The following is a 26,164-nucleotide window of genomic DNA, read 5'->3' as shown; positions in this document are numbered from 1 at the left end:
ATAGAAACTTCTTAAAAATTTTATGGACTGTGTATGTGCAAGCGTGTTTCTTTCAAAAATTTCCTTTTTTTTAATGCTTAGGTAAGAATTTAGTTTCCCCAAAGTGGCTAAATTTCATTACAACCTACATTTGAAACATTTTTTTAAACATTTTTGGGTAAGTAATAATATTTAAGTGTCTAAAAATATCTACTAATATTTATTAAGCCACTACAAAAATATAAATAAAATCCGGTTCGAAGGACCAAATTATTTTTGTTTTTTACAGTATAATTGTTATTAGAAATTAAATTTAGGGAAAATAAATAGGCCATTTAAAATTTGATACCTTTGGATAAGCAACAATTTTCTTATAGAATTTATGGATTGATCTGAATGGTTTTTTGAATTCCGTTCTTGAAATATTAAAGCAAAGCCTGAATTTTTTTATAAATCTACCCGTCTATTCATTCGTTTGTCGGTTAGAGGCATGTAGTTTCTAAATCAAACGATGAAAAAACTACATAGGATGTGGTTCTTTCATCTATATTAAAGAAAATCGTATAAAAAATTGTATTACAATCAAATAATATTTTGATTACTTATAATAAAATTTTGTTAATATAACAATTATTTCGTATGTATGAGCATTTGACATTGGCAGGGATAACAATTCACGGAAGAACTTGGAGTCCAAAGCGGATAATGCAATCTCTTCAGACATAGATAATATATGTTTTTACCTACCAAAGACATATACTCGTACATTCAGTATAAAGCGAATTTCTTGAAGAAAAATTCGCTGAGCAAATGATATTACTAATATCATTTATATTTTATGATAAAATTCGAATATCTGGTTCGGTTTGATAAATTTCCTCTATATACTTCAAAGAAGTATTCATTTTTAAAATTTCCTACTTAAAAAGTCTACATTTTAAGTCCTACTATGTGTATTAAGTTGTAATTAGGTGATTATCGAGATTAAACTTTTTGGTAATTTGCTATTAATAAAATTTTATTTAGTGAGGCATAATCCTAACAAGAATTGACTCATGTGTTTTATTACCACATTTGTCTAATTGATCATTTATAAAAGTATAAAAAACGTGGAAATTATCTAATTAAAGCGGCCAATAGGCCAACGATGATTTTGTTTCTATTCATTGTTTTAATTATTTAATGACTAAAATTTAATAAACTAATCGAATTCGGTTAAATTATTATCTAAGATGAGTTTAAGTAAGTTCTTACGAGGTAATTGATCTCATTACTCTCTGCTCTGTAATAAAAAATTATTAAAGGGTTTTCCACTAGAGGTTTCATATTGATATTTAAAAAACGCAATTATTTTTTAAGAGAAATCAATGGTTGTTTATTTCATTGTAAAGAGGAAGGTATGCCATTAATAATGGAAAACGATATTAGCAAAATGGCCGCTACGCTTGTAGCACCGTATCCTTTTCATGAAATTTTCCATGACCAATTCAAATATTTCCAGCTATATGTCCTCGATAACTTTACGATTCTATCTTTAAGATCTTGAATCGATTGTGGAGCATTGGCCTAGTCCTTATCTTTCACGTAGCCCCAAAGAAAAAAGTCTAAAAGTGATAAAAGTGTTCAAAGTGTCACAAGATCTCGGTTGCCAATTGTGATCACCTCTTCGAAAAATAACACAGTCAGGAAACTTTTCTTGCAAAATTGCGATGGTTTTGTGTTGCTTGTGTGGCACATAGCGCCGTCTTGTTGGAAATAAACATCGTGCACATCAATATCCTAAAAATTCTGTAGTGATTTTTGTAGTGAATTTTAACAATTTTAGTGCGTTGTTGAAGCGTGAATCGGTCCATTTTCAGTAATGGCGTAGTTTTTACTTGTCAAATGTCGTAAGATGACAGCTTCAAAAGTGACAATGATCCGAATAACGGGCTATTCAAAATGAAACCTCTTACTGGAAAACCCGTTATCTTTTAAACCAGCTTTTTTTCAGCTAATAATATAATTTACCAAAGCTCATTACTTTCTTGATGTTTATTTGCACTACCTTTTTCAATCAAAGAAAATATAAGCGCGTCAATTCTCCAGCACCGAGCATCAGTATATCGGCTAATCTATCGTCTTCTAGCCATCACATTACCAATAAAAAACAAGCCATGAAAAGGGTCTGGTGCGACCCTTGAGGTCTACACGAATAACTTCCCAGTAAAGAGTTATAAAAAAATAAAATAAAAACCTACTCGAAACGACTCGACCGAATGTTAAGAAATCCTTTTCGAATCATATTGCTGTTAATACGCTTCGATCGACACGTCAATGATGTCGACATTATTTTTGTTCGCGCGGTATCGAACAAGAAAAATATTACTACGAATGTACGTACGTACGTACACACTCACATTCACACATACTTCTTTTCCAAATTGGTACTATTGTCTTTTCCAGACCATGAAAGATAAATATATGTTGAAAATTTCGATTTCGAAAATCGTACCCATTACAATAACTTCCTATACTGGGAAGTTAAAAATAAGCAGACATATGTTTTCTTTATTTGTTGTTTTAATATTTTTTTAGAAAAATAAAAATGATCAAAATAATTCTTGTTTATAGAATAAATCGTGAATAGGAACAAAAAAAAAATTGGAAGACTATTAGGCCGCTTTAGGAATTAACTTATATGTAAATATCGACCACACAATTGAGTGTAATTAAAATTACAAATGATGTAATTAATGTTTTAAGATAGTGAATGGAATGTGATGTAAGCTGTGTTGTTCTGCTTAAAGCACTCGCTTCACAGGACATGTGCTCTGGACGGAGATCAACTATTGGTGTTCTTGTACCAGTATCCAAATGTGTACAATATGCACGCCGAATTTGATCACGTGCATTTTGGGCATTATCTGGATTCATAGAATGAACTTGTAAACTTTCAACAAGCCATCGACGTAGCCAATGACCTAACCATATTAAACGACAATCACACGCCCAAGGATTATCACTTAGCAATATTCCACCTGAAAAAAAAGCGAACGTTATTTGGAAAAGATACAATAAGGCGTATATCAGTTTTTTTTTTGATAATCTGGTCACTTCAAGCTCTTTTGTACTTGTAGTCAGATACAAAATATTTAACAGTATGTTGTCATAAGCCGGCATAAGCCGTTTTCTGTCAGAACTACTTTTGCCTCCAAATCCCGAAATACTCCCTGGAAGAGTACAAGAAATGTTCAGTACATAATTATTTTTCTTACCTGATATTAATTTTGTTCCAAGATTTTCCCACGTAGTCATGTTCATATAAAATATATCTGGTGTTATTGATTGCATTTGATTATGCCTAAAATCAAGACGTAAATGTGGTACTCGATAAAAGCTTGAAATTATACCACTAGATAGCTCCTCAATTTGAGTGTGACGTATTTTTAATAGAAGTTCGGCATTATTTTCTAAATCATTAAATGCGCCTTCACTTATTGATTTCAATTCTGCACCCCAAATTTCCAAATTTTTTATACGTGTCGTTAATATCCCATGTAAATGTTCCTTTGTAAGGTGTGGCTCTGTGACTTCTAAAGACAATGTTTGCAAGGATGTGATGTTAGATAAAATTTTCTTCAATGATAATTTACTTGTAAGACGTATGGTTAATTCACTCAAATGCTTCAAATGAGTAAGTGCTTCAGGATCAAAATATGATAAATAATCTAAATTATCCAATTGTAAATTTTGTAAATCATTTAAACCATAAAAACACTTTGAAGTTATTTCCTGTTAACATAAAAACAACCATTAGATAAATTTCAGTTGTCAAGCATTTCATTAACTTTGTTCACGGACGTAGCGTCTTGCTCGCAAGTGGATCGAGAGAAATGAGAAAATTTTTATATAATATTAACTTTTACGGATCTCCATATTCACGGTAAGAAATTTTTGCCGATATCATGTAAGTAGAGGCGCGAACGCAATACTGTATGGTTTCGTTGATTTTAGTGATATCGACTGGTGGTATCCACAATACTTCTGGCGAATAGTACTATTAAACACTGTAAACTCACTGAAGCTACTAATGGCATACCAGAGCAATATTTATTAAAATGACAAAATAGTTTAAGAATAATAGAGTGGCGACCAGTATGACAACAAGCAAAGCGCTTACACCTATACTGAATAGGGTCGTAGTTCAATAATGCGTATTAATAAACGCGCCAAAAATCATAGCGGGAAAAGCAAGTAGTAATGCGATATCTGCAATGTAGTATGGGACTTAAGACCATACTGTTGAGTTGAACTTACTATTTACTAGGCGCCTAGTGTTTCACCGAGGCGAGGCGAGGTACAAAATTTATTTATCGTTACGAGAAAACCGTGGTGAGGCGAAGCGAATTGTCCTAAAAACCTCGTCTCGGCCGAAGCGACTACTCCCCCCTCCCCAAATTTCATTAAATAAGTTAGAAAAAATATTTATTTATTAAAATTATGAAAATACTAAATAAATTGTAAATGATATTAATATGAATAAATACCCAAGAGAAAATTTTTTCAAATCTCATCATCATATTAATAATTTTTTGTTATTTGCAGATATAGAAATTTGAATTGTTGTTTTTTTCATACAAAAGATAATATCATTTTAGTATTGAGATTTTATAATAAGAGATAGAGAAACAGAGACGCCTCTTATATAGTTCTTAAAACATCACGGGATTTCAACTTTTCATAATATTTTTAAGAAATTTATTTTCTAACAAGTTTTTCTTTTACCATATGATGTACATTCGTGCAAAATAAGTCAAAGTTAGTAAAAATTTTCCTCGGCCGAGGCGAGGCGAAGCAAGGGTAGTGAATATTGTACCTCGACCGAGAACGAAGCGAGGCGAGGTGATACCAAAACCTCGCCTCGCCTAGTATCCCGTGAAACACTAGTGGCGCCAAAGTTTTTATACCATATTATTATACCATAAATAATATTGTAATAAACGCCATGCATTTCTTTCCGTGTAGAAGTGCTAATTTGAAATAAATATGTGAATAAAAATCTTTGCTTTTGTATCAGGTTATGGGCCCAGGACACTTTTTCTAGAAGATATAAAACTGATTCTTACCTTGATAGGATTGTGTGACAATTCCAATTTTTTTAATTCGTGTAAATAGGTCCATGCATGTGAAGGTACAGTCTTTAACATATTATTTTTTAAATTTAATATTCGTAATTTTACTAAACTTTTAAATGCATACTTAGGTATATCGTCTATCAAATTTGCTGATATGTTTAAATATATTAAATTTGGTAAAGGTAATGCTGGTATAACACGCATACCAACATTAGCTAAATTTAAATGTTTTAATGATTGTGCATAATGGAATAATTCTTTATAATTGGCACGTAATGGATTTGAACTTAAATCCAATTTTTGCAAATGACTTAAACTAGTAAATACATTATCAGGTATTAAGTTCAATCGATTTTTACTTAAATCTAAATTTAATAAATTTGATATTGATAAAAACATTGTACTATCAATATGTTCAATATTATTATCAGATAATTGTAAATCACGTAGCGTGAATCCAATATCATAAATAGCATTAGGAACGGTTATAAATTCATTGGAATTTAATAACAATCGTTCTAATTTGGTATTACGAAACAAATCCTTTGGTAAAAATCGTAAATGGTTATGTTCTAAATTTAATATACGTAATTCTTTAAGATTAGAAAATTGTCCAATATGAAGTTGTTCAATACTATTGTTTGACAAGTCTAATATTTGTAGTGATTCTAATCCAAAAAATGTATGTTTCTTAATATTTTTTATATTATTTGATTTTAATGTTAAAATTTCTAATTTATTTAACAGTCCAAAAGCTTCGATATCTAAGGATTCAATAAGATTGTAACTTAAATACAGCGATCTTAAGGAATCTACCACTTTTTCAAGCATCGATTTTGGAGGTATTTGTAGATGATTATGATTAAAATCAATTGATTGTATATAAATTGTATCTTTCGATGGGAATATTTCAAATAATTCATTATTACTTAAATTTAATTGCATTGCATACACTTGACTTGAACAATTGATCATTGTATCAAAGGAAAATGAAAATAAGTGATTATTTTGAAAATCTAATTTTTGTAATTTTGGTAAATTTATAAAAGCCGCGTGATCAATATGTTTTAATAAATTATTAGATAAAACTAATTTCACTAAATTTGTCAAATTTTGGAATGCATGCGTTTTAATTACTTTTAAAATATTTCCATCTAATGCAATACTTTGTAAAGATTCTAATGATTGAAATGTGTGTGAATTAATCGCTTCGAGACGATTATTTGATAATCGTAAATCTGTTAATTGTGTATGAATATCTGATTTAAAAGTGTTTGTTTCTAAATTGATAAGTTTATTTGATTCAAATGTTAAATATTGTAGATTTTGCATTGAATCAAAAGCATACTTTGGTAATACTTCGATATTGTTGTTATCAATAGAAAGCCATAGAAGATTTACTAAAGGCTTTAGTATCTCGTAAGGATACAGTTCATCGGACAACGCAAATGATAACTCTAAAGTTTCTAAAGTCTTGCCAATACTTTTGAATAAGTTTGGATGTAAATAATTCAATGGATTAAAGCTCAAACTTAACTCACGTAAATCTTGAGTAAAATTAAATGTATTTTCATCTAAATATGTAATACGATTGCTCCGTAAAACTAATGTTTTTAAATTTTTAGACCAATCATTTAAATCACTTTCATTCATTTCAATAACCTGATTGTATCCTAGATTTAAATAAGATAGATTTGTACAATTTTGTAAAACTTTTCCGGGTATATGTGTTAATTGATTTCCACTTAAACTAAGAACTCTTAATGTATTTGAGAAAGATTCGAATAAATTTTCATGTAAATTTTCAATAAAATTGGAAGATAAATATAAATACTTCAGAACATTGAGCCTTTGGAATGCTAATATTGGTACCGTTCGAAGTTTATTATGTTCTAAGTCTAAGTATTCTAATGAATTTTCTATACCCGCAAAAGCTTTGGAATGTATTGTTTGTATATGATTGTAACTCAGTATTAACCGTCCACAATTCATACCAAAAAATGTTTCGTTGTGTATTTCGACAATGGAATTAAAATCTAATATAAAATCATGTATTTGGATTGTGTGATTAAACAAATGTTTTTCGAGATGGTGAATATTATTTTCGCCTAGATCAAATTTTTCCATTTGTTTAAATGGTTGAAATGTATGCATGGGTATCTGCCCAATTTGATTCATACGTAAATCTAACCATTGTAATCGGGGTAATGATTCTAGTAACTTTATTGGGAAGTCTTTTATTAAATTATTGCTTAATCCTAATGTTTGTAAAGTTTTTGGTAAAGAAAATTCATCGACGTTAATTAATTTATTGCCGTCTAAGTTTAGAGTTGTTAGGACGCGAAGATTTTTTATGGACATTGTGTTTGAATCTTGTTCATCGGTTTCAATTCTAGGTAATTTTGTGATATCATTTTCGCTAACTAACAGTGATGTTAATGTGTTTTGCATAAACGACCAATCGCCTTCCACCGAACGAATTTGATTTCTGAAAATTAAAAATTAATTTCAAAAATTTTGCATATATTAAGACCATTTTAGGTTGCACGAGCACCAAGACAATTTTAAATAAAAAGCTTGGGGGCTGCGATTATTTTAATAAATAAATGACTTAAAAGTAGGCATATTTAACATTGGTCTTATGCGAAAATGGTAGATGGATGATATTTTTTATAGATTTCTCCAAAGCTAGTAGGTGGAAATTAACAAAAAACTATATCTCTTTAAATTAAAGTTAAAACCTTAATAAATTATTGAAAAAAAAAATTATTGTGCCCAACTAATGAAGGATGTATGAGCATGATAGTGGGGACACAAGTTTTAAAAAAAATATATATATTTTTTCATTTTTGATGGTGAGTAAGAATAAAATTTTTCGATATCTGTAGTAATTTTCAAAATATTGAAAATTGAAAATTTTGGGTAATTATTTAGCATTCGATATTTGAGAACCAAGGCAGATATCCAAAAATTTTATTATTATTTTTGTCTACATTCATGAAGTTATAACAAAATTCATCATCAAACTTGAAAATAAGGTACAAATAATTTCAACCCTAAATCTAGAATTGCTTTGTTGATCGTACTGCCTTAAGATATATTCATTTTGCAGAATAAATTAATTGATGAGAATACTTTAAGCTCTTCGACACATTTTTTCAGGACCAAATACATTTTATCACACAAACAACCAAATTTATCAAAAATAGAATTGTTTTAGAATTTTAGATGATAGCCTTCTATTACTAACAACAAGCTTTCTTCGGGATGTGATTATAGAATGCACCTTTCGCACTTTTCACTATTTTCCTCGAATAAAGTAGGATGTGCAAAGGAGAAATAATACAATTTCATTGGATACCCTCTTTTTAAATTTTCCATTGGAGAAATTTTTATTTTATAGCCACCATATTACATTTGATATCATCTCATATAACCTATAGCCTGCGGAGTTTTTAATATGAATCGAACAATACATCATTTGTCAAAATACGATAAGGTGTTAGAAAATATGAAAGAATATGTGAAAATAAAAGAATGAATATATGAAATATGAAAGAATATTATAAAAAAATTAACAACTTTTATTTGAATCATTCTTTCGTAAACATCACTGTTTACACGTAAGGACGCAACTTAGGAAAAGACTTTGGTGTCCATTTTCTATAAAACTATAAAAAAAAAAAAGCAAAATAAAATTACAGAAGAATTAAAACACTGAAATTACAGAAGTATTTTCTAGAATTTTTTGATCATTCAATCAAATGAAAAAAAAAACCATCTTGTAAACCGTTAGAGATAGAACAAAAGTTTAAATGTAAAAGTTAATCCTTATAAAAAATAAACTTTGAAATTTTTTTTCTAAACATCCCTTTTTACCCGTGAGGGTGTCTCGCAAATACGTTCAAAAATTACGAAAATTTCAAAATTTTTGCAAGTTTTATTATTATTATTACTTATTTATTTATTTATTTAAAGTCGCTTTTTCAGGGCGCGGTCATTAACGACTACTATTTACAAAACATTAATTTGCTAAATTTTATCTAATAAATTCACACTTTTAAGAAGGGAGATGGCTCGAATACATTGTTCTTGATTATTCAATATTAATTTGATATTGTTTGACAGACATTCCACCATTATATGTGGAACGGTCAATATTGCTCCACAATTTTAGCATGCCTCTGGGTTTGTCTTCGTTTTCAGGTACGTGTGGGTGAGTTTTGTATGTCCAATTCTCATTCTGGTGATCAGAACCTGGTTTCGTCTGTTAAATTTAAGAATCGAATCGAACACACTTTCATGTACCTATCTCGTGCAGCTTGGTTTCGCCTAAGTTGTGTCACTGTTGGTCCCAAAGTGAATTCATTGGGACCTGCAAGTTCTGCAACTGATGAGTTTCTTAGCATCTCAAGTATTTTGCAAGGATTCTCTGTTTTTTTTTTCTAGATTGTTTCACAAAACCACTAGTTGAAATCAACCTGACAAAAATCAACACACTTTTTTTAATAGTTTTGGAGAAAATGGACGCCAAAGATTTTTCCTAAAGGTTTTTTATTACGAAGTGTTTGAAACTTAATAAACAACTGGGGAAAATTTCAAATATGTATTAATTTTTTTGCTTTTTTGTTATTTAGTATCATTGTACTAATATTATTGTTAAAAAAATAACTATCGTTCCGGTCGGATGAAAATTTAATATTGTGTAATTATATAACATATTTTCTAAAATGTTTAAAACAAACAAATATTTGTTGTGTATTCTCCATGAATACGGAAAGAAAACCAAAAGGAAGTTAACAAATATTGCTAATAAACGAAAAGAATATTAACGGATGTAAAAGAATAAAATACATTAAAAAAAAAAAAAAACGAAATAAAACAATTTCATTTAAGTATATTGGAAGATTAAAAACCGTATATTCCCAGGATACGCAAACGGTTTATTGATATTATTGATAAATATAAATTATTTACACTAAAATGTATGTCACGTCTATAAGGGTTGATTCTCACTATTATAGTACTGATCTCAATTCATTCAAACTTACCCGATTAAATTCAGCCATTGTAAATTTTGTAACTCATGTAATGCGTTAAATGGTATTGAATCGAAATTATTATATGCCAAATCCAGCGATGATAAACTTTGCACCATTGAACTGAAATTATTGAATTGAAAATATTTTTATAACGTTAAAATTATTTAAGTTCAGATTGTCTACTCAAATTTACTTATAAAAACTAAATTTTTTTAAGTTATATTTTCTATGGCCAGATTCGAATTCAACGGCCCCAGAAGCCCTCAGATTGTTTTAAAATACGTTTCGATCGATATTTTAAATACTTTAATTTATTATTTTTAATACGTTTCTGGAACTGTGGGGCATAAATTTCGAATTTTCGAAAAAAGGGAGAGGAAGTCTCAAACTAATTTAATGAGCTTTTTCTAAATGCAACTGCGAACCAAACGAGATGTTAAATATCAAAATCGGTTAATGGTAAAAAAACTTAGTTAGTCGGCCCTAATTTTCTATTCATTAATTACACTACTATGAACAATGCAAGCAATTAACTCTATTCATAATTTAAGAAAAAAATTAAAATATTTATTTACCTGAACGCCTTATCTTCAATACGCCGAATATTATTATTCATCAACCTAAGGGATTCAATTGTCGATGAAGACAATGATTCAGCGTGAATAGCACCTAATCCTGAATCGGCAACATCCATTTGTACAATACGCCCCTGTGGTAAAGCTGAAATAAATTCAAAAAAAAACATATAATAAAAAAGAGTGAATGTTCCGGAATTTATATTAAAATGTCAGAGATGGCTGAATTTCAATTTATAAATTTTTAATTCTCCAATCCATTTTTTTTATAATAATCGAGTTTAACCTCCGTTTCTCAAACCACGTCTATAACAGAGGCCACCCACATCATTATTTTTAATTTTTATTTATTTCTTAAACTACATTCGAATATACAATTAATTTTATGATGTGAGTGGAATCTGTTACTTCGTTCTTATCCAAGGGACGACAGTGTGATCAATTTACCGCCCCATTAACTTTTTTGTTCAAACTGCCCAAAAAATTGCTGCCTGGATTCGAGCCTGCAATCTTCCAGCCAGTAGTCAAAGCAAGTTAAGACGCCTTAACAAGTTCTCCTACTAGATCGATTTTTTGTGTTGGATGTTTATCAATTAACTGACGGTATTGAAAAATAGGTAATCCCTTTACCACAATTGGGATACAAAATAGCTACAATGTTGCCATCAAACGGGGATATGGAATTTTATAAAAGTGTACGAGAAAAAGAGGAGATCTATGAATCTGAATAATGACCGAGCGTGATAAATAATTCAATTTTCTAAAGTTTTAAATAATTATATTAAAAAATAATTTGAACTTCACTAACTGACATGTTGCGCACAAATTTTAATTAACATGAACTGTCAAAACAATTCATTATTTCTTGAACAATAATAATTTAATTAAGAAAGAAAAGTTACAAAAGAAGATTTTTAAAAAGCAATTACAACTAAAAAATGTTGCATTTAATTTCTTTCCTCTATTATATTTCTGATAAAATTAACGACCAATACGCGCAGTAGCGTATATTATATTATTAGTGTATTTTCTTGGTCTAATTTAATAACAGAAGAATAGAATATAAACGTCTACGAAAACCTCACGGAATGTTTTTAGTCGTAAACATTAAAATGAAAATATGTGTTTGTAGAATTTAACCAAAGCTTTTACCTCCATACAGAACATACATACATACAGATTTATTAAGGAGGTTTTGTGTTCAAATATTCACAATCGTTTTCACTGACTTTGAGATAAATTTTTACGTTTTCCCCAAAAATAAAAATATATCCTTGTAATAAATAATTATCCCCAATATTTATCCCGATACAATGTGCGTTCTCGTCACGCAAGGTGGAAATAAATTCAGAATATTTTGAAATAACACAGAAGATATTTTTGGCTTTATCCCGTGGCAATACTAAAAGTTCGTCACTCTACGATACGATTGCCAAATTAGGAGTTGAATGCATGTATTTCAGATTTCTTCGAAGGAAAATTATTTCATAAGGAGAGATCATTTTCAGTTACAAAATCGGATCTAACCATACGAAAACCCACAAGAAAAGGTATGTAATCTGATTCAATATTCGCGATTTGGTCAGCAGATTGAGCATTTGCTATTTCTTCAATGAAAATTTACTGTCCTATACTAATTAACGCGACTGACATAATTCATTTTTTAACATGCTACCAAAGTATCGGATACAAGATCAGCTTCTTCGAAACAAATCCGGGATTTATCTAATAAGGAAATAATAACTTACTTGGTAACTTAGTCAATGGCACTCCAAGACATGCAACACTTTGTAAATTATTTATATCCATTCCTTCAATTTCTTCACCATATTGTAGAGTAATGGCCTCATCATTAGGTAAACTCCATTGACAGGTACACATTGTATTGAAAGGACAATTTGCATTATCCCGATGGTATTGCTGTTGTTGATTTGAAAGGCTTACGCTTACTACTAAGAAAAGAATACCAATTAAAAAAGGAAAAACCATTGTTCACGTTTAAGCCTTTCTAGCAAGCCAAACTTTATTTATCGTTGAATATTTAACTGCGTTCTATGAACTTGGAAGTGTAATAGTTGTTAGCGGTTATTTGTGGATTTGGCAAAATAAATCTGTAACAAATAAAAATTATAAATTAATCAACGACTCTGCTTCAACAAAGATTTGCAAACTGCAAAAAGCTAGTCAAATGCATTGGTTTAAAAAAAATTAGTACCCCAAATTTATTTTAGGTAAATAATATTTTTTCGAACTTTCATGAAATATACCTTTTGGCCAGCATTTATAAACTTTGTAAAATACTTTTTGAACATTTTGAAACAGATGTTTCCTTGAACGTATATTTATTTCTGTCGAATAGCTTCTCCATTCCTGAACTACTCCAGTCTCTTTTTCGTTGCAAAGCTTTCTCAGAACGTGAAATAAAATCGTACGAGATTCACCTCGCTTCTTATTCTCTCATTGTCTACAAAAGTCTTTATAATCAATAAGAAGTTAGGTTCGTGAAAAATATTCGACCATAAACCGTGTAATTTGAAGGCATACTATCCGATCAAAAATTTTAGAATTGACGAAAAGAACATCTCGGGCATCTGAAAAACTTTAGCAGCGCGTTCTGGTTAGCTTATGCCTTTTCAACAAAGTCGATGTATTTGAATTATTTTATGATCACTTTTAGTAGAAACAATTCTGAACAAACTGCAATTGATGAAACGAGCTTTTGTTTGTATCGTTTACCTTTGTCAACCGATTCATACTAAAGCAGACACAATAATTGACAAAAATAAAATGAGACTGGAGAACATTCGTAGGAGATAAGATTTTTGAATATTGATTAAAAATCTAGTTACGGAAGTTTGGAAATCAAAAAATGTAAGAATATTTTCCAACTGCGCGTTTCGTATTGGATATACCGCCACCGGTAAGTACTGAGGATAACTCAGACAAGATCATAAGTGTTGTCCCAATGCGATTTCGAAATAAGACATGAAAAAAATAACGAGATGTGGCAGATGATACAAAAAGACATTTTCATTATGCTTAGTTTCGCGAAACTTTTTTTTAATCGAAATAAACTTATTTATATATACTTAAAACATACATAAAATAATACATAAGATAATACATACTTAAAACTTCGTGAGTGGATCCCTTTTAAAGAGTCTACCAAACTTTCCTCTACGAGTTTTTTCGAAAGTGCTTCTTTTACATCGCGTCTGAAAAATCGCGGCAGGGAATTTGTCGTACACTATGACTACTTGATAACATTAATAATTATTAAGCGATAAAATATTTTTCCCGAGAAAGTTTGGTAGACCCGTCAAAACTCATTAAAAAACCGTGCTGTCCCACGGTCTAATGTATATGTATAAGATATTACCAAAAATTTTGTAAATATCTATAAATTGCAAAAATAACTTTTGTGAATACAATTCAGCAACAATTTCTATGTGATACTGAAGAAAATTCAAACAATTAATAAGAATTTCATGAGTTGTAAAAATTATACAAGTATTTTACACAAGTATAACATATAAAATCAAGTACATACAATATACCAGGATATAAATTATACATGTTAGACGGAGTTTACTTATGTTACAGGATAATTTAACTATATATAAGCATTTATATAGTGGTTGGTTGTTGGTGCTTGGTGGTGTGGTTAAGGGTTTTAGGGCACATTTCATTCATACAAGTAAAATACACAAGAATGTTGTAATATACTTAACATATAACTATACACATCCTTCGTTTGAGAGTCTACAAAAACTTGTAAAATGATAATTGTATAGGACTATAACTGTAAACCTCTTTTTATATTTCCCAACAACTACCTACTGCTACTACATACTTCCCATTCGTGGTGTTTCTTTGTATGTTACACTTCTTCTTGTGTGTGCCTTTGAAATAGTCACACTTAACCTCAATTACAAAAAATATTGTGGGAGGTTTTTTTTTTCTTTTTTGACCGTAAGATAATTTTAGGTAGCCCCAGATCTATTTTTGTTTGTCAGGGTAGTTTGAAATTGTTTTAATAAAAAACCACAAATATAATTATGAATGGCATTTTTTATGGGGAAATTAAAACCCTTTATTAAATTAGCTCTTTATTAGCAATTAATTTTAATTTGTGTAACATAAAATTAAACATAGTAAACAAATACCTACCAGGAAATACAATTTCATTGTTCTTGATTGTCCAGTTTACTGACTTGTGTAATCTTGCTACAGCTATACACCGGGGGCATTCCTTGCAAAAGAATCTAGTAGCTCATTAAAGTTCGCCTCAAAGGTAGTTTTATATTAAAAGGGTAAGAAATAATTCTTGCACAGATGTTGTAACCGGTCAAACGTACTTGATTTTTCAATTATTTCAGTTACTACTAGTGACCGACCGAAGCTTCAGTTTCAGCTTCGGCCATCTTTGGCCAATAAAACCACGTTCCTTGAACCCCCCCCAGCTTCTGAAGTAGGGTCAAGTCAAGTTACCCTCTCTAGATCAACATCTAGAGATGATTTATATTACTTACCTTTCTATATTATAAAATCAATAAATTTTCAATATTAAAGTTTTTAAAATCATTTATATTATTAATTGTAGCTTGTAACCAATCTCGAACAAAATTTTCTGCAGCTTGTGTTGGCAATAGTTCTTGGCAAAAATCGACTTCAATCAAGTCTTTTGTTCATAAATCAATTAGGATTGTCTTCGAAAACTAAGTGTTTTAAAATTTTTGTTTCAAACATACTATTTTTATGTTTCCTGAGACAAATTTCCCAGTTTTGCCTCACCTCAGATCCGAGGCTTATTTAAGGTCATAGTGTCCCATTTTGTCTTTTCATCTTCGACTGGAGGCTGAAAAATACACTAATTTTGACCAGACTTAGTTTTCGCTTGGCTGACAACATTTTTAATTTTCTAAGTAATCTTATTTTTTCCAATTCTGCCTTTACTCAATGAATTATACAATATATTCATCGGAAAAAGGCACATAGAAGAGTTACTATTAAGTGACAAAAATAAGGACATAATTTTGCGAAGAAACATTGTAATCACCCGGATTTTTTTGCCAATTGAAAGAAGAAAAATGAATATCATGAGGGCCACTACAAAATATTGGCATAAAATCTGCCAAGTGATTTTAATATTTCGAAAAATGGATAAAATTCCTCTCTCTCCACCGCAGATGCGTGAAAATAATAAAGCAAATAAATGTGTTATTATCTTACGGTCTACAAGAACTATTACTATATTGTAATTAATGTTTTCTTTCAACTTTTTTTTATTCGTAATAACTTTTCGTCGACAAAGTATCGTCAGGTAAGTAACAACATGTAACAAATAGGCTTATAGTCGTATCTAATTATTTTTATGAAAAAATAAAGAAAAGAACCGACTACAAAAAACGACTGTGGGTGTAAAGAAATGATTTTAGCATTAAAAACCCTTCTCAACAACTTCTTCATAAGAAAATCTGAACAATTCTAAATGAATCGTCGTAATTCTTCATAAAGAAATTGTTAAATTCAATAATGTAGACTTTTAAAGACCAAAATCGTAAGCGTATTTGTTAAGTAGTCCTCCAAAACAATCAAGAGGATCAAAAGCATTTTTCAGGAAACAGTACTTGTAGTGTTTCATCTGCTTCTTAGTTGTACTGATTTATATAATGGAGCTAATTGCAACAGTTTGTTAAATATTAATTCTTTTTCTAACGGTGCAACATGGTTCACTAAATTCTTTTTAGTTATTTTAATGGTGTGCTAAGGAAAAAAACTTTCAACTTATTGTGTAATTCCAGAAAATGTACGCTGATCTTAAACTTCTAGTCATTGGTCTTTCAAATCTTTAGAATAAAATGAAATATTGCGCAGGTACATTGTTGAATAGCATCTTGAGAAAGCACGAAGTATGTTCAAATAATCCAATTTCTTAAAATGAAAAGATAGGTGTAGTACATAGTCTGCCTTATAGAAATATATAAATAAGTAAGAATTCAAGCCCACACTAAAAATTTAGCTCCGGGTTATTCGGTGGCAGCTTTGAGGATAATATAATGAAATTGAAGGCAAATTTAATCCAGTTTTTTTTTGTGTTTTTATAAACAGTAAAAATTTATTTATTTAAAAATTTTCAATTCGGTGTAAGCTAACTTGCTCACTTAGGTAAATGACACATACAAGCTTATCTTAAAACACCAACAGGATAAAAAAAACACGAATGAAGCCGCAGGCACAATCATATTATACAAATATTTTTCAATAGAAATAAATCATCTGTAAAATATATGAATATAAATGAAATTTTTTTTTTGTTATATATTTCTGTATATTTTTAACCCTCGACAAAAAAGAATTGTGTTATAAATTTGAATCGTTTGTCTGTCTATCCGTGTATCTGTCGGTAACATCGTAGCTCCCATCGTAACTCCCGAAATTGATGGACTGATTATAATTCGGTTTTTTATTTGAAGGCTGGTTTAAGAACTGTATACATAAAAGATACGATTTGATCTTGTATACGGTGGTAAAATACTATTAAGCTTTTAGATTTTTGTGGTTTATATTTGTGTTTTTAGGCTTACAAATCTAAAATGCAAAAAAAACTAACAAATATCAAATGTCAGACGAATGTATTTGCATAAAATACAGATCAAAAATTGAGGCTAAGGAAAAAAATTTTGATACAAAAGTTGCATTTTTGTCCCAAACAAAAAGAAGCTGCTTCTAAAAATTGGTAGCTGTATTTAAATAGTGTCCCTGTACAATAGAACTAGCAGATACCCAACCTTTTTGCTGGACAATTTCAACTTTTAAAACAAGGGCTACTATGTTATAGCCCTCACTCTTCTTGACCTCACTCACCCTCTCTTTTCATCACAATTTTATGGATTTTAATTTTTTGGAGCTGAATCATAATTTTTTGAAAATAAAATTTAGCCTATGATACTCGCTGACAATGAAACTTTCTACAGGTGATAATTTTTAAAATCGGTTTAAATTTTTTTTAAATGATGAATATCAACTTCGATGCAAATCCGTCCCAAAATTACTTTCTACCCCTATTTAATCCCGTTAGGCGAGAAGTTTCAATAAAATACGAAACTCATCGTCCATCAATTTTGTCAAAGGAGATTTATGAAAAATTTAAAGTAGATTGGAAGGAATCACATTGTCCCATACAAACTTTGCCCCCATTTTTCACTCCCTTTAGGATAGAATTTGGAAAATTTTTCTTACCGCATGCCTATGCCATACAAAGAACACACCCTCTAAGTTTCAGGTTTCTACGATCAGCGGTTTAGGCTGAGCGTTGATCCGTCAGTCAGTTAATCAATCAGTCATTCAGGACAAAGCATTTTATATGCATATATTATCGAGCAAGGTTCAAAGGGAATAACAATATTTTAAACTTTAAAGTGAGTTTTCATTAAAGGATATTGAAAAAAATACAGGCATACCAGGAGTCGAGCCCCGGCCTCTTGAATTCATGCCAAGTACCTTAACCAACTGGACCATACTTACTCCAAATACAAAATAAAATTTTTTCACCTCAATGAATTTTTATTTGTTTTGTTTATTGACATTAACTTATTTATTGATTACTTATGTTAGTTTACAAAATTTTGTACACAATTTTGAAACGTCAAAGTCTTTCGATGATAATTTAAGTTATTCTCCGAGTTTAACGTATGAACAATATAAAATTTAAACAAAAATACCTACTTATTCATATAAGTCAAAAATGTTATTCGCATTTTAAATCGAAATAGAACTTTTAGCCCATCCTGTATGAAAGAAATATTAATGATACATATTGACATCTTTAATCGTTTCCAATTTATTTTGACACGCTCATGCTAAATACTTTAAATTACCATATCAATGATAAATACCGTGAGCCCATATTGAAATGGAATTCCTATAACTCTTTTTGCCTGTTTTATTTTTGATGATTAAATTAAGTTTTGTATTTAAAAAAATTGAGATTTTATCGAGGCTCGAGTTTTATGATGTATCTAGGTATTTTCACGATTTTTTTGTCTACCGTGTATATGTAATTCCAGTTTTTTTCCCCCTAGTATGTGGACAATGGCTTTCTTTTACGATATACGGCAGACAAATAAAATTACAAAAACACAAAGCTTAATTACAAAAAACCAAATGGCAGATAAAAGAATTATAAAAGGAAGTTTTGTTGCCAATGAGAAGGTTTTTGGTCCTAAAAATGAAAAAAATTAAGTTGGTCGTGCATAGGGAAATTTTTGTATTTATTTTAGAATAAACATATTTTCGTCTACAAACAAGTTTTCGTCTATTTTTTAACATGATTACAGTAAAGACTCAAATTATGTATAAAGGTAAAAGTTCCTCAATTGCGTTCATAGTAAAAAATAAGTTATAATAACTGCCCATATTATCCATATGCTTGACTCAAGAAAACCATTAATTCATATTTTATTTTGAACGAATTTTAAGCTAAGATCATATTTTGGGCATTTTTGCCATATTTTACGCCATATTCCATAGCAATTAATTCGTATGATTTTTTATTTCTTGGTCTTTACTTACTTAATTCATATATTACAAATGAAAACAAGCAATTGACTGAGTTAATTGTTGAAATACCATGTACACACAGTGTGGATTACGCAATTGTTTGTTTTTTACGTCATGTAAGTTAAGATAGATAGTCACTCTTAGATAGCCATAGTCGTGTATATATAACACGATTGTGGTATCACTCACACATAACTGATATTTCCATATAAAACATACTATATAAACAGTGATGCTTACGAAAAAATGTTTCAAAAAGGTTGTTTCTTTCTTTTTAAGGAACATTTTTTACATTTAAACTTTTGCTCTATCTCTAACGGTTTACAAAATGAGTCCTATGTTGCCCAAGCCTCAATTGATCTATGTTTCTTATTTACAAAATGAACCTCACTTTACGCCCTGAGTACGCAATACAAATTTCAGCTTGATATCTCTTTTTGTTTTGGAGTTAGGATAGACGGACAACCGGAAATGGACTAACTGGGTGATTTTATGAACACCTATACCAAAATTTTGTTCGTAACATAAATATTTTCAAGCGTTACCAACTTGGGACTAAACTTAGTAGAGGTACCTTAATATATTTCATATACATGGTATAAAAATGGGTACTTGGAATTCCTAAGGGCCAAATTTATCTCTTTTGACACCTATCCTTTTGCTTTATTATGAACGCACGGTCTAATACAGAAGAGGTCAATTTAATAGCTTAGAATTCTAAATAACATACGTATTTATTTATGTATCTTGATAAAAGTGTCACCATAATGTATAATAATTGACTTTTTTATAAAAGCGTTCAACATTCATAAAGTATATGGTATTATCTTTCAATCTGTTATTTATACGTAGTGGGTAATAGGTATTACAACTTTACAGCAACGTCTTGTAATACAAACCCGACCCTCATATTATTAAGAGTAAATTACTATTCATGAACAGAATTGTAATTTAATCTATTACCTAATAATTATCACTTTAAACGTTAAATTGTTTTGTTTGATAATTTGAGTAGAACAATTCCGATATATATCGCATTTACATTTACTACTCTTGTAAGTACTAATTCCAATCTTATATATCCTAAATCAAATGAGGCGTTTTGATGGTATGAGGGTTGATCGTAATAGGCCCTCCATGAAAACATTAAAGATCAATTTTCAACCTTCGAAAAAAGGTGTTATAAGTTTGATCTAATTTTTGTCTACGAAAGTCAGTATTTCGTAGTGTAGCTCACAAATCGTTGACTTTTAAATGCTTTTAAAGTGGTTTTTTAATTTTAAGACTCTTTTTTTTTTTCTTCTTTTAGTTTCTTTACTTTAATTGAAAGAATCTTTTTATTACTGTATGATGAAAATTTCTTCAAACGTGTTTTATTTCAGAAAATTAGCGGTTATTTCTCGCTATTGGTGGGAGATTCGTTTATTTTGAAACAAAATCCAATGTACCAAGTGCTTCCACAGGAATTTTAAATTTGAATTGTTTCAGCAGAAGAAAATTTATGATCACATTTGATATTAATTTCTTAAATATTTTTAAGGTAGTATAATAGTATCGATTTTGGAGGGGTTAAGAAAAAAATCATTTTATTTTAGAAAAGCGTGGGGTGCTAGTTTTAAATTATTATATTTTATTGGTAGATATTGTTATTATAAAATAAAAAGCACCCCACGGTTTTTTACGATAAAATGATTTTTTCTTAATAACTCTACACTTTGTTCTTAAGAAATTATTTTCTACTTTTTAGTTCAGTTAATTACAAAAGCGCGTTTTTAGTTTTTTTAAATTATTAATTTATTTTCTACTTATTAGTTCAACTAGCAACTAATTGATATTATGGAATGTTATCTGCGCTTCCACCATCAACGATTTTGTAGTTAATCGTTAATCCTGAAGATCCTGATAATAGGTCAAACTTATTAAACTATTGTAGTGTCATCGGCCCTAGATAAGTATGCGAAGTTTCAACTCAACTCAACTCAACTCAAACGAATGAAAATCACTTTCAAAAATTTCGTTACGTAGGCACATTGATACATCGGACACAGACAAAGTTAATTAATTTGAATACGTGCTAAAAATTATGAGGATTCTTTACAGACATTTTAGGAGATACAGCAATCAAAAATCCAAAATGTCAATTTAGCTTTGGCATTTAATAAATCGGACATAAAAGCTGATTCGATAACGCTCAATAATTTTTGCATTCGTTGAGTGTAATAACCAAAACAACCACATAAAACCTAATTTATGGAAAGTCGATTATAGCTTACTCTAATGTTACAGAGAAATATTTGTCTTATCTTTAACATAAGTTTTCAAAGTTTCTAATCCTAAGAAAATAACCGTTTGTTATATGATAAACCTTTCGTTTTAAAATAGGTCGGTATAATAAAATTGGTATATAAAAAACAAAAATTTCAAAAACTAGAACCCCGTGGAAAACAAAATCAATCAATCAACTATTAGAGATAAAACAAGAGTTTAAATATAAAAAATGTTCCTTATCACAAGTAAATATCTTAAGTTTGAAACATTTTTTCACTGTTTTCCCGCGAAGGTGCAAATTAGGACAATACTTTGGTGTCCATATTCTTCAAAACTTTAAAAGATAAGGCGTTGAAATTTGCAGCTTCAAAAAGTGGTATTATTAAAGGTTTAGGAAATATCTATATAATTTCAACGACTAAAAAACATCTATTTTTTAAGCTTTTAAATATTGAAAATAAGTTTTAATTTAAAGGCTACGAAACTACTTCACGACAAGTAGTAGTAATCTTTTTTCGGAGCTTTGAAACTAAAAACTTGTACCACTTTGAATAAAATGTAAGATTTGTGTTTAAAAAAAAAAAAATTTAACGAATTCAGGGGGGATTTACTATATGACTCAGTCCATAAGATAAAAATAAGTTTAATTTTATTTAGTATTACTCCTAAAGAAACATAAAAATTATGTGTATATTTTCAATCAATAAAATATTAAAATGTATTGAGATTTTTCAAAATTCTTTTCTTTTTTTTTACATACTTAAATAATAAGGAAGAACAAAAATTTCTCCCTGGAGATTGTATATAGTTGAATAGTACTGTAATAACACTGTTTGTGTAAAATATTGTTGGACAAAGATAAAATATGTACGACGAACTTTCTACATCGATATTTCTATTTAATATGACTCTTGTGAGACAATAATATTTCCCATTAATATCTTACCACAAAATTTTATAATTTAGGGTTAGCACCGATATATAATTTTTCTGTGTTCAAGTTTTTTTAATATTAATATTTTTTGCTGCCCGGAATTGAAAATAGGAAATTCTTAGTGGTTTTTGTCCGATAATTTCACCTTAGCTCTTTTAATGTCTCTAAAAGCTTAATATTTATTACTTATATTTAAAAATGGTATTCTTGTATTTGTCTGATTTTCGTGATTTACAATTTATTTATAATGTTAATCGCACGGTCTGGGTGGCTATTGTTTTAGTAGGTATAGCTGTACAAGATTCTTACAAAGCTTGAGAAACTTTAAGATCGATATTTAATCTAGAAAATAAATTGGAACTTTGTTCCGAGTACTTCTTACATCAATTAATATTGTTGGATAATTCCTTCAAGAACAATTTCGATCAACTCCGAAACTTTGCATGCATAATTACTTCAAAATATGAAGATTTGATTTTTTTTAGATTTATTCACTATTTATAACAATGCACAACTAAAAGCCTTTGACAGATTGCATATGTAATTTCACACATTGCCTTGAATTTGAAACTATTATATTAAGTCGGGAAGTCGGGAATCTCATTTACATAGAACTTTGAAATTCATCAATTTTGATTTAGTTTTGTATTTAATTTATTCGATAAGATCCAAGTAGCAAAAAAATTGTTTCATCGTCAGTTTTTAAAGGGACACAATCTAAACGACAGTTATCGCAGACGTGCCTAGAATTTATGTTTCAATGAATCCCTACACTTTATATTATAAATAACGTCCAGACTATAGCCCTGACTTATTTTTCGAACTTAAGACCGATTTATGTAATTGTTGCCTTTCAATTACCATCAGGCTTAAAAATTTTTTGTTTAAGAAGTGAGTTATGGACCTACTAAAAGCCATTAAGTAAATTACCGCAACTAAAACCAAAAAAAATGAATTTTCCTACCCGTTCATTGAATTTTGCACATTTTTAGCATGAATTCACTTGTCGACAGATTTGAAAATAATCAACTGCAAAGTACGCAATTTTCCAAAGTAAAACTCACTGTTCTCCCAAAAATTTAGTTATTAATTTTCGTTCTCGAGATATTAATTTTGACATAAATTGGTCAAAATTAGGAACGTAGGCATAATTATGTCGTTTTTTAAAAAGTCAAAATTTCTTTAACTTTTAACTTTAGGATTTAAAATACTAATCCCTATTAAGCTAAATTTAATTTCTCGTTAAAATCTATTGAAAATTTTTTCCATGGGTTTAGCATAGAAACTGCAAATACCATGCAGGAAATACCTTAAAGGACTTGGTCAATATATACTCCCTACGCATCCTCACTCAGGTAATTAATTAATTATTTTTGTATATCTGAAGTATAAGTAATAAATCTATGTTTAATATTTTTGACTTTAAATATTAAATCATTAAAAAATTTCCGTTTCCAAATTGTAATAAATTAAGTACTTCCTAACTTTTTCATACTTTGTATATGATTTATGCGTTTATTTTTTTATTCGTTTTTATTATATAAATGTTTTGTGTAAAATATATATATAAATGTATAAATGTTTATAAATCTTGTATTTTAAATATAAAACAGAATACGAGAATACAAGTTTATTTGATACATAGGTATGAATGTTATTGGTCCGGAGCCAGGCGAAGTGGTTTAGAGTATTGAACCAGTCAAATATATCTTCATACCTAACGTTTTGCTCTAAATCTCGAACTCATAAATTCAGCTCGGGGAGAAATATTCAAAATTGAAATTATTCCGAGGAACGAAACATGGATACAGTGGTGGGCCAATCTGTTACTTTGGGTTGGGCCCAATTTTGTCCACCTACCTTCATGAATTCTATTATAATTGATAAACTTTGGGGGCATGTATCTCCACTCTAAACGAAGGTTTGTTAACGAATTGTTTTTCTTTTTGGTAAATAGTTCCATCTATCCATATTTCGCAATGCAGCTTCGTCAAAAAGCCTCCTTGGAAATATTACATTTTTAAGCATTTTCAAATCATTTTCTGTGCGTCTTCCGGATGATGGAGAAAATTGATATTGATGTGGTGTTAACAATTAACCCAACACATACATACAGTACTATCTTAAATACAAATGTAATCTAGACAATTCCAAAAAGAAATAAACCATATCTTTTTATATCGCATAAACAAAGATAGAAAACATATACAATATATGCAATAGAACATACGTGACAGTTCTAGAATTTGCTAAACGATACGATAACAATGGATTGTAACTATATAAACAGCAGTGTGCGATACCGTCAGCAGAGATTACAATACAGACTCTTCAAGTTAACTACAGATCGAGTAAAGTGAAGAACTCATCTATCAGAAATTAAAATAGAAGTGTTGTGAATTATATTATATTTGTATGTAGTAAAAACTTAACAATAAAAATTCGTATAATTATTTGAGTAAAGACAGTTCACACACAAATTTAATTACGTTAAGAACGTTACATTTCCACCTAACTACCAAAAACTGCGAATGGCCCTAGTTCTATTAATTTATGCTGCAGTAGTATACACATTCAAATTAAAATTGAAATCATAAAATGAGATTTAATATTAATATAAATATAAAGGGTGCGAGTTGAGAAGAATTCATCAAATTCAAACAGAATGTTGCCTATACACGCATAAAAAGTAATCTAAATAAAAAAACACAAATGGTGTAATCTGATTTTAATTTGTATTGAATAATATATACAAAATTTGAATAATTTGAATTGCATTTCACTCAATCAAAAATACATTACCAGCTCAATTTTTATTTTTAATTTTTTTAATTCTAGAGAAACCGCGAAAATTATGTTAATGCATCAGTGGTTGTTTGAATTAACTTTGATTTTCAAAAAGTTTTATCAAGTAAATTAGAAGCGAGTACGCGTGAAGAAATAATTAAATAGTTTAGCATGCTACATTTTAGAAAGCGCATTTTAATCGTTTCTCATTTCACTCTCTTCTATACAGGCTTGGCGTAATATTCTTCTTTTAGTTTTGAAAAAAAAAATTTTTCTTACTTCCGTGCAGCAAGTGTCAACTTTCTACCCACTGTGCATAACGAAGTGCACAGTGGGTAGAAAAAGTAAAGAATCTCTCATGGTTGTCCATTTGGCTTTGCCTCGGGTGACAATGAACATGAGAGCTAAGACAGTCTTTACTTTTTAGATTATAATTTCTTGCACTTTTAACTTTATTCCCACTCTAAGAATATTTTTGTCTGCTTTTTATTTTCTTGGTTCAAGAAAAATTTGTTACGTCTAGAAATCGTTTTTTCTGCATATGATCTCAATTTTTTTTAACGCTTAAAGTTACATTTGGTTCATATTCTAACTATTTCCAAAGCCAATAAAATTAATTTTCCGCCCTCAACAAAAAAGAGGATGGATGTCACGAAATTGATGCGATTATGCTTCCTATGAGCATTTTAAAGAGTATCAGCATTTCCCTAGTAGGTGTTGTGATATTGATAATGGCAGAACTTGTCTACACAAGTATTATAAAACGTATATGTTGTAAGAATCCGTTTCGAAACATTATAATTTGAAAGACTTATTGAATATGATTAAAATGATGATATTAAGCTATGAAAATTTATATTTCAGGTGGTGAAAATCTAAAAAATTGGAAAATTAATGACA

General features: G+C 29.5%; 1 protein-coding gene across 1 annotated transcript; it reads right to left on the bottom strand.

Moving 5' to 3' along the window:
• Positions 1–2,655: 2,655 nt before the first annotated feature.
• Positions 2,656–12,636, bottom strand: LOC123292900 (chaoptin-like). Its single transcript, XM_044873613.1, has 8 exons — positions 12,462–12,636; positions 10,714–10,858; positions 10,148–10,258; positions 7,091–7,584; positions 6,234–6,769; positions 5,088–5,786; positions 3,237–3,696; positions 2,656–2,999 (listed from the first exon to the last, which is right to left on the bottom strand). The coding sequence occupies exons 1-8, from the start codon at positions 12,592–12,594 to the stop codon at positions 2,656–2,658; spliced, it is 2,922 nt and encodes a 973-aa protein (XP_044729548.1). The 5' UTR covers positions 12,595–12,636.
• Positions 12,637–26,164: the final 13,528 nt, after the last annotated feature.

This window comes from Chrysoperla carnea, chromosome 2, assembly GCF_905475395.1.
Source record: "Chrysoperla carnea chromosome 2, inChrCarn1.1, whole genome shotgun sequence".
Taxonomy (NCBI): Eukaryota; Metazoa; Arthropoda; class Insecta; order Neuroptera; family Chrysopidae; genus Chrysoperla; species Chrysoperla carnea.
The sequence above is the reverse complement of the archived record's forward strand: the minus strand, read 5'-3'. Positions and strand labels throughout refer to the sequence as shown.